Source organism: Propithecus coquereli, unplaced genomic scaffold (assembly GCF_000956105.1).
Source record: "Propithecus coquereli isolate 6110/MARCELLA unplaced genomic scaffold, Pcoq_1.0 Scaffold184, whole genome shotgun sequence".
Taxonomy (NCBI): Eukaryota; Metazoa; Chordata; class Mammalia; order Primates; family Indriidae; genus Propithecus; species Propithecus coquereli.
Window position 1 is genome coordinate 44,275 of NW_012143190.1, and position 16,181 is coordinate 60,455.

General features: G+C 46.9%; 1 protein-coding gene across 1 annotated transcript in view; it reads right to left on the minus strand.

Annotated features, from left to right (window-relative positions):
• The window catches only part of LOC105808925 (A disintegrin and metalloproteinase with thrombospondin motifs 17), a 223,642-nt gene that overhangs the window by 38,390 nt on the left and 169,071 nt on the right, over nt 1-16,181 (minus strand). The window contains exons 11-12 of the mRNA XM_012642686.1: nt 5,333-5,434; nt 4,116-4,261 (exon numbers count right to left, since the gene is read on the minus strand). Of these exons, the coding sequence (XP_012498140.1) occupies nt 4,116-4,261; nt 5,333-5,434 (248 nt within the window). The remainder of the gene's footprint in view (nt 1-4,115; nt 4,262-5,332; nt 5,435-16,181) is intronic.

The window sequence follows — 16,181 nt, forward strand, 5'->3', positions numbered from 1 at the left end:
CGTTTCTCTGACTCGGGATAGACGAGGCTGGATTACACACTAAAGCTTGTGCTTGAGACGGTGCTGAGCACCCCTGACTGCGAGCACAACCTCTCTGGGGTGGGGCAGGGCAGGCATGGGCGATGGACGGACGGGCCTCACGTGGCCGTTCATAGCATCTGGGAGGCCATCCGTGACACAAGGGCAGGAGGCCTGCCTGGGGATCTGCTTTATTGGCCTAATAATCTACAATAACCTTTGTGTTTCAGGAGGAAGATGATATTAGGGATGTGTTTGGGGCACTGGAATTGCAGAGATTGCTTTTCTTGGACAAGCACATGCCCAGGAAGGCGTTCAGCACATTTTATGGAGTGGCACGGAAGGTAGGACGGTATCCAAACAGGTGGGGCCTGTCCCAGGCCTCTGGAGCCTTAGGGCCAGTGGGGAGGACAGAGAAGGAACAGGTAAGCAAACACACAACAGCAATAACTGACTGTTACAACGCCTGCCGCGTTAGGGAGAGGTGCTGGGGAGAGCACGCCACTTTAAGCAGGGTGTCAGGGACAAGAACTCTCGAGAAGACACTTACGCTGAGACCCAAAGAGGGGTGGAGGCGAGTGAGGGAGAGGGAAGAGAGCGCCGTGAAGGTCCTGAGGTTGGAGTCCTGAGGTTGGAACGCTGTGGTCGAGCAGCAAGGAGGCTCTGAGGCTGGGTGGGTTGACCTGTCTAACTGGAAAGGGTCCTGGCAGATGTAACTAGGTTAAGGCTGTTGAGATGAGATCGTCCTGGGTTAGGGTGGGCCCTAAATCCAATGACAAGTCTTCTAAGAGAAGAAAAGGTGAGAAGATGCTCGGGGAAGAGACCACGTGAAGACGGCAGCAGAGATTAGAGCGCTGCGTCTATGAGCCAAGAGGGTGAAGATTGCTGGCAGCCGCCAGAGGCCGCAGGAGGCAGGGGGAATATTCCCCTGCGGAGTTTCAGGAAGGAACCAAACCTGCTGACACCTTGATTTTGGACCTCTGATTTCCAGAACTGGGTTCCAAACCTGGCCTGCCACCGTCTCACTGTGTGACCTTGGGTAAGTTACCTAATTTCTCCATGACTTAGCTTTTCTCTGTACAATGGGGATAAAAATACTACCTCTTGCACAGGGCTGCATCCAGTGATTTATTATACTACATAACTGCCTAAGGGAACCCGGCACACGGTGAGGACCTGCTGTGTTCACCACTCTTATCACGGCCAGATGTGGAGGAGGTAGGGCCACAAGAGCGTGCCACACGGACTCGGGCTCTGGACTTGAGCAGTGCAAGGACGTGGTGCTATTTATTGAGAGGGGTAAGTGGGTTGGGAGGGGAGGTCACAGTTTAGAAGTGCCAGGTTTGGAGTGTCTGGGAGAAAACCACAGAAGTTGGTGCAACAGCGCCCCTCGAGGGTGGGCAGGGATTTTATCTGTTTGCTTGTCACTACAGGCCCACACCTGGCAGGGTCCAGAGTCCGGGCTTGGCAAGGTTCACTGGAGGCCTCAGCATCAGGGGAAGGAGCACGGGCTGGGGGGAGTGAGAGCATTGCCTGCCGCTCTAGTACTTCCACAGTCGCCCTGCCCCAAGGGGTGTCGCTGGGCGACACATTGGACATGAAGGTTCATCAATACCCGTAACGATCTGATGTGCTGAGTCCCGCAAACCCTCCACTGCCAGTGTGCGGTGGCCCTACGAATTCCCGTGCTGCTCAATGACAATGCACGGGAAGAAGAGCAACAGAGAGAAAAGCCATAACCACCATGGCGGGGGAGAGGGGAGAGCCAGAGGAAGAGGAGGAATGAAAGACTTTTACAATAACGCTGTGGTTTCCACAACAGCCTCCCTGCTGGTGCCACCGGACCTGGATGGCCTGGGTGAGAATCCCAATGTGTGAATCCCACGGCAGGCCAGTCCAGGCCAGAGAGGGTATGCTCACTCAACTCGCTGAATTTGGGGGTCTTTAGCAGCCTCTTGTGGCAAAATGCCCCTGTGGTATCCCAGAGCACCCACGGTAGGCAAGGCCAGGAATAGTGGGGACAGTGATGGGGTCCAGCCAAGGCATGAGGCCACAAAGCTTGGGAGAGCCTCCCCTCTAGGCTATGAGGGGGATGACCATGCCAGTGTCATCCCAAGAAAACAGACAATACTGGGTCCCTTAGAAGTTGTGCCTACTGCATTCACCTAGCATTGATAACACCTTATTCTTGCCCTCACCTAAAACAATCTAAATGCTGACAGTCTCGGGATATAGGGTCCTTTGGGCATTTAGTGGTTCTGCTATCCTCCTACTATGACATTTACAAGGTGTAAATGACATGGGATAACATGTTATGTGCCAAAGGGGACCTATCTATGGCCAGGGCCATGAGCTCCAATCACAAACATGGTGCACTCATGACAACCACAACCCTTGCAAATTTCTCTCTGCAGTTAACAAAGCCTCTCCACTTAAGTGGCCCTCCTCTGAGCTGCAAATTGCTCTGTGGGTAGGCAGGGCAGAGTAAGCGGTCTCATCCCAGCTCTTCTGTTAGTGTAAACCACGAGACGGGCCACTTACTGAATACAGACCAAGGTTTTCTATGCATTCTCATGAATTATTTCAATTTTTAGATGAAGAGGTAAGTAACAGCCGTCAGTTGCTATAAGGAGTCGCACTGGGATTTGAAGACTTGTCTACCCTGGCTTTGAAGTCTGGCTCTTCCCACTCTATCCAGTCAGCTCCCTCTGAGGGGGGAACTGAGGCCAGAGAACAGAAGGGTTGGTTATTGGTCATGTGACCAATAACCAACAAAGCCAGGCCCAAATCTCAGCTCCATGAATCCAAACCCAAGGGTCTCTTTGCAGGGCTTGACGTCAAACTATTAACTTCAACACAGAGAAACGTAAAACCTGAAACCACTCTCTATTAATTTCTCACCATTTAGCTAACTAGGGTTTCTAATCATCTGCCCACCCATGCTTTTAATTAAGAAGTCATTCCTAACAGATTAAATACCTACTATGTGCCAAGTACTCTGCAGGGTTCTAGAGGGGAAGGTTTTAATAAGACATAATACTCGATGCCAATTCTTACAGCATTACTGGAAAGGATGGTGTTCCCATCATTGCCTAAACTGTGAGCACAAGTTTTCCTTTAATCTGGAGGTTCCCAATGGTGGCTGGCCACTGGAGTCAGAGTTTGGATTTAAAACACCCAATTCCTGGGTCCCACCCACACAGTCTGTGATTTCACTGGTCTGGGGTCTAGCCTGGGCATCAGGATTTCCAAACACAAGAAGCATCTGCTAAGCATGCATCAACAGGATCTAACTGTGGTCATTTCTCATTAGTCATGATTTACGACTTGTTTGTTTTCGAAACTGACGTGATGCAATTGATGACACACAAGGCATAAAACAGATCATTAAGAGAAATATTAAAAAAAACAAAACAAATAGGAAACTTCAAGAGGAGAAGGGAGAAACCTGTGGTGAAAGCATTGGTATAACTGTGCACAAAATCTATTCCTGCATTTTTCTGGAGAATCTGCACGAAGGTGAACAAGAAGGGTCATGCTGTCTTCAGAGTCAATAAAAAGAAATTGAAGAGGAAAAAAAAACCCAAAACATTTATTTCTGTCAAATAGATCTAGGAGGACCCATGAAAAATATTTGGATGAACAAGACAGCTGAACCCAGATACTTTGTGACTCATGAACCACGAGGCTGCTCCCAGATCAGCTCACAGCCAATTTGAATGTCAGCTTCTCTTTCCTGAAGGTCTACAGGCTGCCTGAGAATGACCCTCGACTGCATAAACCATGAAGCAGGTGGGAGGGACTGTCATCAGCTATCTTGGGAAACGCTTCCACCAGGGCCCCAGCAAGGCATGAAGGAGCCAGCTCAGCATAGAACGGTTTCTGCATCCGTGTTCACAGAAAGAGCTGTTTAAGCTGAGATGTCATTTGCACACACACACAGGGCCCCTGCACCCTGAACCTTGGCTCGATTTTATTTCCCTTCCTTTCTGATTTTTAGTGGGGGGCAGACTGGGCTTTGCGGGAGGCAGTGATAGCCGCAGCTGGGAAACCCCAATCACGGCCCACTGGGGAACGCCTGGGCGAGGGGGACTTACGGGGGGTTGTCACATTTCCTCTGCCGGAAGCGGGCTCCCGTCCCACACGTTCGGCTGCACATGCTCCAGGCGCCCCACGGGCTCCAGTCTCCGTCCACGTGCTCCGGGATGGGCGTCTTGCTCACACAATCCCCTGCTCGGCACCACTGAAACACAGCAGGGAGGGCCGGGGCCCCAGGCACTCAGCAAAGCTGCTCGCTCAAGACCACAGGGCTGCGATTCCCTCCTTGCCAAAAAATACCACACTGCCAAAAATCGATTTCCAGAAATTACCTAAAAGTATACTATTTCAGGTTGTGCATGTTTGCTAACTTTAGTGCCATTCCTTACTTACTCAACCTGACACCTATATCCCTCTGAGGTTTGGATTTTGCCCTAAATTTCTACACAGAATGTGCTCCATTAGGATTTTCTAAATTCCCAGGAAAAGGATTAATCCACATGGCTCATGAAGAGACCTGAGCTTCTGTAAACTTTGCTTAACGTGAGTGCATTTCTTTCTGGAAGGCAGCATTTCTTGGTGCTGAGGTTTGAACTTCAGAGTTTGTTGGGTTTGTTGCTTAGAGATGACACAGCCAGCTCCACGTGGGTGAACCTGGGTTCTTTCTGAAGAGAAGAGAAAACCCATCCTCTCGAATGGAATTTCCCAAAGTGCATGGCACATGCCCTAGGGCACTAGATGCGATTCTGTGGCTCCCAACCACAGCATCAGAGTGAAACGTAACTTCGACTCTCTTTCAATCCCCGTGGTGAGACTACAGAAAGAGTCTCTGTGGCTGCTGGTCCCGTCACCTCTCCTAACACTTACTGATGTCACGGGGATCGGGCTCGCTCTCTTCACATCTAGCTGGAGTTGGATAACACTGTTCTCATCAAATTGATTTTATGGTAGCTTTTTGTGTATGGCAGGTGATGTTGTTTTTTTCATTTTAAATATACTGATGGAAAGTTTTAAGTAAATTCACTCATCTGACAAAAGGAGTTAATCTGTCAAAAACATAAAGTAAATGACTCTTATATCTTATTAGAAAAAGGAGTGAGGTGATGTAGGAGCCCTCTGTGTCCGGAGCGGGCTCCGTGGGCACTTATGTGGTGCCCGAGGGATGTTTTGAGGGCCCCTGAGCACGGAGTACAGACTGCCTTTCAGCAGGAGAGTTGCTGGGTACCCAGGAGACAGGGGGGCTGCCTGCTGGGGGCAGAGGGCGGCCAGAGGTTACCTTGTCTGCCCCACACTCGGTGCCATCCAGAGGAGGGTCCAGCTTGGTCTTGCAGGACGAATCTCCTTCTACCAGGCACCACAGCCCAGCGCACATCAGATGCTGCAGGACAAGGGAAGGAACCGTGATTGCGGAGAATGCCCACACGCACAGGTCGCAGCTGGGCTCGGAGGTGTGGCCCAATTACCATTCGAGATTTGAACCATATAGGGGAATGGGAGTGTCACGGGTCTGGATGTCCCAAAAATAGGTGCATCATTTCAACTGGTTCATTTAGATCAACAGAATGCTGTGCATTTCCTCCTAAGGAGGGCTTGTTTCACAGGATGGAGCACAGCAGTTCCAACATCAGCTACCAAGGACCCAGGAGGTATGAGAGGCGGGGCACAGCCGGGAGCAGCAGCCCCCGCCTCCCAGGAGTGCTCAGCAAACAAACCCTGTCCACTGAATGGAGTGAGGGATAAGCAGATGCCCAGGGCCGCACAGAGCACATAGGAAAGGGATAGAATCAAGCCTTGTAAGAGAGGGCTTTCTGGAAAAGGCAGCTCTGCAGCTGAGGTTGCATGAATGGGCAGCCGTTACAAGGCACAAAAGTGAGATCAAAGGGCCCTGAAGTGCTCGGACCCCATGAACACAGGGTTACAGAGGCAACATTCCCTTCTCCCTATGGTCACTTGCTCTCTAGCTCAGCTGAACTGTGCATAATTTCTTATAGTATTTCACCTAGAGAATTTTGGAACCTCTACAAATATACAGTTAACATAATTCTACCAAAACAGGAAGAGGTGTTTAAAAACACAGACTCCTAGTTGTATTAATAGGAAATTTGGACATCAACAAAGTGTTCAGAATGAGACAATTTATCAAAATCACTGAGGCAGACACAGCCAGTGTCTTTCCCCTGAGGACTCATGTGCAGACAGCGCCTTCAACCAAAAGGGACAGGCGCTGCATAACCCCCATCCCACTTGGGGGGATGGCACTGAGGCAAGTTCCATGCATCTCTCGGAAGGTCCTGGTGGGATGGCCCGTTGCCTCCAGCAGTCACCTACCCATCAGTGCACCTTTCCTGACTCCTCCTCCCTGGTCCCCTCACAGGGCTTCCCGGGATCACTTCCCAGATAAACTACTTGCACCCAAATCCTCGCCTCATGGTCTGAAAATTGAGAACAGATGCACTTAAGGATCTTTTAAAGACACAGCGATCCAGGATGCCAAACCCAAAGGCCCGAGTGGGAGCAGGGAGACATCATCCTCCAGGGTGTGGCGGGGACCCTGTCACCGCGTGGCTTACAAATGGCGTGCCGGGCTCAGTTTAGAGGTCTGCTGTTCTAAGTAATCTCAAACATCTGCATGGAACAGACACACAACTGTGCTGTCTAAAGTTAAAAAAAAATGTTTAGAAGTTGAAGGGACAAAAATAAGAGAAAGGGAAGGAAAGCAGAGCTGGAGGGGGCTTTTTAAAAGAGCTAAGAAAAGCCCACAGCTCTTTCTCATTTTTCAAGTATGTCAGAGCTGATTTTTGCCCTTAAAGAAGTCGATGATTCAAGTGGAATACTGCACATTTGGGTTCAGAAAAGTCTACATGTTCCCATTACTGTTCAGCTCTCAAAGGGATGGTAAAAAGATGAGAGCCTTCAGTGCAGCACCAGCTGGTCCCATAAAGACCAACTGTGCCTCATTAAATGTTTGATTCCACGCACTTTGACCTAAGAGCTCTTCAGAAGCGTGGCGTCCGTGTGCAGACACATGCTCATGAGACAAGGCTGACCCAGGAGGTGAATTTATGGGGTAGGAGTGCTTGGGATTAGGAGAAGTAACTGCCACATCAAGAGACAGAGGAAGAAGGTGGCGTACGCTGTTTAACATGCATTTTATAGACAGTGCTTTCTCATAAAACTTTTCTAATCATCAAAGAAAAGGAGAATGACGTTAGGCAAAGATTCCTTAGACAGAACACAAAAAGTAATAACCCTAAAGAAAAAAATTGGTGAATTATACTGTATTAAAATAAATAACTTGTTTATCAGAAGACACCTATGAGAAAATGAGAGAAGATATATCTGCAATACATAAGAGAGATATTTTTAATACATATAACCAAAGTGTTTGTATCCAGAGTATATTTTTTAAAAATAACAAAGAACTCTTATAGATTAAGAAAAAGACCCGGTAGAAAAATGGGCAAAAGTCTTGAACAGACACTTCACAAGAGAGGACATTTAAATGGCTAGTAAGCCTATGAAAAGGTGCTTGGTTTCTTTAGTCATCAGGGAAGGCAAATTAAAAGCACCATTAGAACCTCTACACACCCACTCGAGTGCCTAGAATAAAAACGATGGAGAACACCAAGCGTCGGCAAGAATGTGGCACAATGGGAACTGTTGTCAACTGCTGGTGAGATTTTTAACTCAGTTCAACAGCTTTGGAAAACTCTTTGGCAGTATTTACTAAAGCTATTCTGATACCCAGCAATTCCAATCCTAAGTATGTAACAACAACAAAAAAATGTATGTATATGTTTACCAAAGACATTGTCAAGAAAGTTCATTGCAACACTGTTTGTATTAGTTCCAAGTTGGAACAAGCCAAATGCCCGTCAACAGCAGAATGGATAAACTGTGGTGTATTAGAATAAGGTATATTAGAACAGCAGTACATTAGAACAAGGTATATTAGAACAATGGTATATCAGAAAAGGGCAATGAGCTGCAAAGCAGATTTTAGAACTATAGCCTCTGCCCTAAGCTCAGCCACCAGCACTGCTCTGTGTGCCCAAACCAAGAAGTGATTGTTCTGTGATTGATTTTCACTACAGGACAAACAGAGTGGACTACATGAACGCTTGTAGTCCCTGTGATGCCTGCTAGATCCAGACCTGACATTCATGTCATACTTTGCAAATGACAAAGTGCTCTGATGCGTGTCATCCTGAGCCCCACGACAGCTCCAGATGGCACATAGGATGGGGCTTTCTCTTACATTTTCTCCACGTCTCCAATGAGATGTTTGTGAAAGTCAAGGAGCCCGAGCTGGGTCAGAAGCACAAAACTCTTGAAGACGACGACTAAAATAATGTAACAGAAAAGGTATTTGAATAGAAATTCAAGACCCTAACCTGAACTGAAAGAAGATCTCAGGCTCAGATTGAAAAGCAAAGCCCCGTTCCAGGAGAAAATGGCAGAGGCTGATGAACCCAGACCCAGCACGTCCTGATAAAGTTGCCGGACTTCAAAGGCAAAGCCAAAAATCCTTCTGGCATCCAAGCAAAGAGATCGAGTCCCGGATAGTGGGAAAAGAGCCGAGGCTGCATGCAGATGTCTGTCTCCCACCTGCATCACTCCAGGGGCGATGGGTGAGGCTGATAGGACACAAGGAAGGAATGAACATGTGGCCCAGGAAGTGTGTATCAACTGACACCACTTAAGCATTTAGGCGACAGAAAAACATTTTTGAACTTACAAATAGTAAAATCCTTTTTTGGAGAAAATACCAAAGGATGATGTTCAGTCAACTAAGAAATGACTGGCGAACCCACAGCAAATGACTAGCAGCGAGCACTGATCAAGGTATCGACTGAAACCAATGCGGGGACCGGAGTCAGAGGACAGAATGCAAATGACAGAAACCCAGACCAGGCAGAGAGAGGAACCACCTGGGAAGAAGGTGGGCTGAGGCAGGAGCATGGCAGCTGCCTCTCTATACACCAACTTCTTTACCTTTTCTAGCTGGGGAAGAACAAAAATATAACAGAGAAATTTTAAAAACTGAGATATAAGAACTTCTAAAGGAAAAATGTTGACCACGAAGAAGAATAATAAAATTTGGCAGTGGAGGGGAGGGAGGACCCTGGAGGTGGAAATGCATGTACTTCCTCATGCTCATGGAGTTAGGGTGCCCTAAAGAGAAGGGTGCCTGACTGCTGCACCTGCTTCCAGGAACAGCAGACTAGATACTCTGTGGGAGGCAGGGCTGTTCTTCCAGTAGAAAACAGCTAGTGACTGCAAAAAACACAATTCCTATTGCTGAGCTCACCAGAAGTAAAAGAAATATCTGAGCAAACAAATATGAAATACATACACAGCTGTATTTATACATACATACAAACATATACCAATCAGTGACGAGCGCATACAAGGGTGGGTTCCCCTCAGGGCTGGCACTGGTCTCAGCACTACAGTTGTGGAAAACAAGTCTGGGGCTGGTAGCAAGGTTGGGATTTCTACCTGGCAGTCCATGGTTTTCGGTGAAACAAATATAAGCTCTCCTAAAAGAAAGCAATCTCAGTCCAACAACCTGCAAGGAACTGAGTGCTACTAACAGCTGCTAAGTGAGTTTGGAAGCAAATCTTTCTCCAGTTGAGCCTTCGTATGAGACTGCACACCTTGGGCCAACACCTTGACTGCAGCCTTGTTGACGACCATGAAGCAGAAGACCCAGCTAAGCCATGCCTACATTCCTCACTCACGGAACCTGAGAGATAACAAGTGTGTGTTGTTTTAAGCCACTGCTTTGTGTGGTGATTTTTTAAGGAGCAGCAGAGCATTAACACAAATGTTTCTGATACATTCCAAAATACCAAAGACGAGGTGAGATCTCTAAAGCATCAAGAGAATAAAAACATGGAGGATTAAATGTATACAGTTAGTTACAGGATAATCACTGCAACGAGAATATAAGTCTTCTAAAGAAGAAACGAGATATAAAAAGGAAAATCTAGAAAATATAATGAGGAGGGAAAAAAAGAAGCAATAAAAACAGAAAGCATAAGATAAAACAGGTGAGAGAATTTGGACCAAATATATCTAACATAGCAGTAAATGAGCTAAATTCATCTATTAAAATAAAAAAATCTTTTGTATTAGATCTGTGGTCCCCAACCTCCAGGTCACAGACTGATGCCGGTCTGTGGCCTGTTAGGAACCGGGCTGCATAGCAACAAATGAGCAGCAGGCAAGCAAAGCCTCATCTGTATTTAAAGCCGCTCCCCATCTCTCAAATCACTGTGTAAGCTCCGCCTCCCGTCAGATCAGCGGTAGCATTAGATTCTCATAGGAGCATGAACCCTACTGTAAACTGTGCATGCGAGGGATCCAGGTTGCACACTCCTTATGAGAATCTAATGCCTGATGATCTCAGGTGGAGCTGGGGTGGTGATGCTAGTGCTGGGGAACAGCTGCAAATACAGATTATCATCAGAGAGAGGTTTGACTGCACAATAAATATAATGTGCTTGAATCATCCCAAAACCATTCCCCTCCATCTCCTGCTGTCTGTGGAAAAATTATCTTCCATGAAACCAGCCCCTGGTACCAAAAAGCCTGGGGACCACTGGATTAGATCACAAACCAAAACTCAATTATATGCTATACAATAGTTCTCTCTTATCTGCAGGGGATACATTGCAAGAACCCCAGCGCATGCCCAAAACCGCAGATAGTACTGAACCTGATTGCTGTCAGTCAGAACATGTTTCTATCATGTCTTCCACCCACAAATGTAATGCCTTTTCCATTTTCACTAAGCACTTACCATGCACCATGGCCATCACTTTTGCAGTTTGAGGTGCAATAGCAAAAACAGCATGAATTTCTTTTTCCTTCTTCATAATTTCACTCATAGAAGATTTGTTCTTACTGTGGATCTTAGCAACCTCAGCATGTGATTATTTTTCTTTCCTTATTAAGTCAAGACTTCTCACCTTTTCATGTAAGGAAAGCATTTTACAGCTTCTCTTTGGCATATCTGAATTGCCAGCATCACTACTCTTGTGCCTTGGGGCCAGGATTAAGAAAAATAAAGAAGAGTTCAACACAAGCACTGGGATACCATGACAGTCGATCTCATTGAGAACGCTACTAAGTAACTAATGCGCAGGGAGTACAGACGGTGTGGATACACAGGCAAAGGGAAGATTCACGTCCCAGGTGAGACCAAGTAAATGGCGCAAGATTTTATCATGCTGCTCAGAATGATCTACAGTTCAAAACTTATGAATTGTTTATTTCTGGACATTTACATTTACCATTTTTGGACCACAGTTGACTGAAGGTAACTGAAACTGTAGCTATGGGGGGGACTACTTACCATATAACAAGAAATACTTAAAACAATGCGATTCAGAAAGTCAAAAATAGAAGCAAAGAAGAATTGCACTCCTCATGTCAGCCAAACCTCAATCCAGAACCCAAAGCATGAAATGACACGAAGACGGACTTCGTATGCTGCCAAACTTACAATCCCCAATGGTGACTTACAATTACACGTATCTACGCACCAAATAGCTCAGAATTAAATCTCATGTAGTGAAATTTACTTAATATAATGGAAAACAAAAACAAAATAAATAGTCGAAGAGTTTAATTTACCTTTCTCAGTCTATGACAAATGAAATGGACAAAAGTACATAAAGATACAGAAAATCTGGAAAAAGCCATACTAAGATAGATTTCATTAATAGAACTCTGTACCCTGAAAACAAATATACCTTTCATGGTCACAAAATATTCATAAACATTAAGCTCAATAAAATCTGGAAAATAGAACTACAGCACAATGAAATAAAACTAGGAATTAATTTTGAAAAAGAAAACTAGAGACTAAATAACCTTACCACCTGGAAATTTAAAAAATCTCTTTTATACAATTCTTGGGTCAAAGGGAAGATCATAACCAAACTACTCACTCCAAGAATTCAAAGACAGTTCAATATTAGAAAATAAGCTGATATAATTTACCATATTAATAACTCAAAAGGGAGGTATCATTCAGTCTCCTCATGGGTGCTGAAAAGACATTTAATAAAATCTAATCATGATTCCTTATTAAAACTCTTAATAAAATGAGATATAAGTAGATACTTAACTTTTAAAATATTTCACATAACTGTACACTCATGATTTGTGCACTTTTCTGTGTTTCACATTGTGTTACAGGTAAAGAAAACTATTAATAAAAAAATTACAGATGTGAAAAAATGACCTTTTATCCACTTCCATCCTATAGGTCAATGGTTCTTAATTGGAGGCGATTTTGGCCCCAAGGGACACTTGGAAAGGTCTGAAGTCATTTTTCACTTGTCACAACTAGGGGTGTGCCCTTGACCTTCAGTGCATAGAGGCCTAGGATGCTGCCAAACATACTGCAGTGTGCCAGACAGCGCCCAAAGAATTATCCAGCCCAGGAAGCCATGCTGAGGTGGGAAGCACTGCTAAAGGTAAATTCAACAGTAATGACAAAAGCAAAGGCAGTAAGTTACAGGGGGTAATCCTTTCAGACGACTCCTTAGCTATGTGACTAAGGTTAACATCCCAGTAATAAGATGAATTAACCACATCGTCTATGTGGTTTCCTTCCCCGTAATGCACAACCTCAATCTAGCCATGAGAAAACATCAGACAGAATGGCCAGTACTCTCCAGAAGTGTCAAGGTCATGACAGACAAGGGAAGACAGAGGAACTGTCACAGACTGAAGGAAACCAAGGAGACCTGACGACTAAAGGCAAAATGGGATCCTGGATTGGATTCTGGTTCAGAAAAACGACATAAAGGGGAAAACGGGTGAAATCCAAATGTACTATGGTTAATACTAGTGTCCCAGGGTTAATTTCCTGGTTTTAATAAGGGTTCTATGATTATGTAAGATGTTTACACAACAAGAAGTTGGGTGAAAGGTATATACTATTTTTGCAAGTCCTTTTTGGAGTGAAAATTATCTCACAGGTTAAAAAATAATACAACCTAAACAAAAAGGGATGGGGCAACTCTATCTTAGTATTCACCAACTCCAAGACACACATATATACCCAATAAAGACACACTGAGTGAATGGATGAACCCATGAGCGAATACGCTCAACAGTAAAGCGATGACAGGCCTCAGTGGGCTGAGACAAAAGCTGACAGACTGTAAGCATTTACCAAGCCCAGGTATCATATAAGCACTTCATAGGGATTCCCTCAGTCCTACTGACACCAACCTTGTGAGACACACGCTCACCATTCACATTGTGCAGGTGAGGAAAAGGATGGAGTTCTGTGACTGTTCTAAGCTGCAGAGCCGGAACCTGTCCTGAACCCAGAACACACACTCCCACCCACTGGTTTTACTGCCTCTCCATCAGTCCCCAGTTTCCTCTCCTCACTTGCTCCCCCTGCGATCTTGCATTCTCCATGCCAGCCAGGCCCGACCGCTCATCCTCCTCTCTTGTATGCGGTGGAATGCAACGCCCTGTGCTCAGCTGCATGCTGCTTCCTCCATCTGCAACGTTCTATGTGCAAACATTGCTGGACGGCATGACCTTGAACTTCAGTGAAATGTGGTGCACTGGAACAGGGTGGAAATAAACGAAGGGGCAGCTGCCCAAGCCAATCAGGGGCAGGGTGCTCAGACCACCCCCTGCGCCCACCACCGGAGGCAGTGCCTGAGCTGCAGCAGAAAGTCACCGGTCCATGCAGACAGCAAGGAAGACAGAACGGCTCTCTGGTTCTAGCATCTGTCACCTCACTGGCATCGTTTAAGGTTTGGCGAAAGTCACATCCAGCACGTTTTGCCACACAGTTCCTCAAGAGGCTGCGTGATGAATAAGCCAGCGCCAAGCTTCCTTCCCGGGAGTACTGTGAAAATGCAAAAAGGTCTGAGCTCCTCAAAGACACCACTGTTCGTGCATTCGAGCCTCTACCACCTGCCTTCAAGTGGCAGTGTCCCCGTCCAGGACTGTGAAGGCTGTTTTGATGTTCCTGTGCCTCTTCCTCCCTGGGCTCCCACAGAAGGTTTGGAGAGCAGCTCTAACTCCAAATGATACTGAAGGGAACAGTTATGTAAAATCCCTCAAAAATGTGTTGCTGATAACACAAGCCAAAAGGGAGATTGAATAAAATGCCACGGGCTGGATGAAAAAGTGACTAATCCAAATTTTCCACCAATGCGACTGCAGTTTGAAGTCTTCCCCAGGCAGGCACGCCAGCCCCGCTTCTGGAAGGCTTCCTGAGTCCCGGGCTGGGTCACTCCTTCCATGTTCCTGAGGGCTGCAGAGACCATCACCTGGCCGGGGCTGGGGTTGCTGCTGGGTGAGGGCAGGACCCAGGCACCCGGACACTCAGCTGGCAGCGGGGATGAGCAATGCAAGATAACACACAACTTGCGTGGTCTGGAGACCTCTCTGACAAGGCAGTCTACTGTAAACTTTTAAACACTTCTGGAAAATTAGGGCCACAGGCTGCCAAAGTCCAACAGCTTTGGAGAGAGGCTGCAGATGCCGGGCAGGAAGCTGAGACTGAGACAGGCAGGACAGCTTTCAGCCTGGCGTCCAAGTCCACGTACTACTGTACAGCCCTGTCTGTCTGAGAGGGGCAGGGCCGGCTCCGGGACTGGCCAGACACCCACTCTGGCCACGGCCACCGGCATTAAAGGGACAGGTTTCATTTAAGTCAGCAGTTTCCAAACCAAGCTGAGGGTGAGAACCTCCAGAGAAGTTGCATAAGAAGACAGATGCCTGAAACCCACCCTCCTGCAGATTTTAAGACAGAAAATGTGGAGTAGGGCACAAAAACTTCTAACAATCTCTGGAGGACTCTAACCGCCCACCAGGTTAGAAACCACCCACATCAGAGAAAAGAACCCTGTTGTCCCAAGGTGGAATTTTGACACCCTGAGCTTCCTGGATACAACAGGGATTTCTCCCTCCAGCCAGAGGCCCACGGGAATCTTCATAGGACTGAGGAGAGAACAGAAGGAGATTTTCCAGCCTGGGGACGGGGAGTTTGCTGAAAGAGAGATACTGGAAGCTGGAGAGGAATCCCTGGGGTGACAGGCTCCCGGAGTGCCAGGAGGAAAGGTGAGGGGAGCGCAGAGAAAGAAGGACCGGCCAAGGTGATCTTCAGCTACACACTCTCCACCTCTCCCACCGGCTCCGGGCCACAAGGTGACGGAGAAACGACACTAGTTAACATTTACCGAGCGTGTAGCATTGACCTGCTACACGCCAAGCATTCTAATTCAGTTGTTACTTCACTCTCGTGATGACCCTATAACGTGTAAGTAGAATTTATTTCTACATTTTGCAGATTAGAAGACTGAGGCAGAGAGGGCCTATGCAACTTGCTCAAGAAGTAGAGGCAGGACAGGCCCCTGGACGCCTGACTGAGAGCCCATCTCCTTCACCACTGTGCGACGTGGCCGGCACCTCCCTGCTGTGCCAAAAGGCAGTGAGAGTTAGTTAAGTGGAAAAGAGCAGAGGAGGGAACGTTAGGTAGAGAAGAGTACAAAGATTCTCTGATGCCTATGACTACTCTAGACACTCATCTTCCTGAAACAACTAGCTTACAGCTTCCGTGCTCAAGAATGTTCTTTAAAAAAAAAAAATGGCATAATGTGCATACCTCAGTCCCTTGCAAATGAGCACACCTGTGCTCACGGCAACTCATAGGGCTGGTGTACACCCCTGCCGGGCACTACTGAGTGGCAGCCAGGCGCAGGCTTTGGAGCAGTCACGGCAGAAGGTGTTGCCGGGAAGTGGGTAGGGTGTAGGGGTGGGTGGCCATTAATAGCATCTTTTGACTGAGACCCTCGAGGCCTGGAGTGGTGGTGGGAGGGCAGATGCATACCCCCTTCATGTGAGAAAGGGGTGGGGGTTTGTGAGGCAGCGATCACTCCCAGCACATTGTCCTGTCTCCCCTTCTGTCCCGGTCCCCAGCAGCAATGCCACATTCTTCCTTTGAGTGGACGATGCCCACATTGGGCCCTCCCACCCTGTGTCACCTGGCAGAATATCTGAACTGAAATAGCTCGAAAGTCGTGTTAAACAGTGACTTTGCTTTGCAGTGACTTTGCCAACGGGGACAGGAGGAA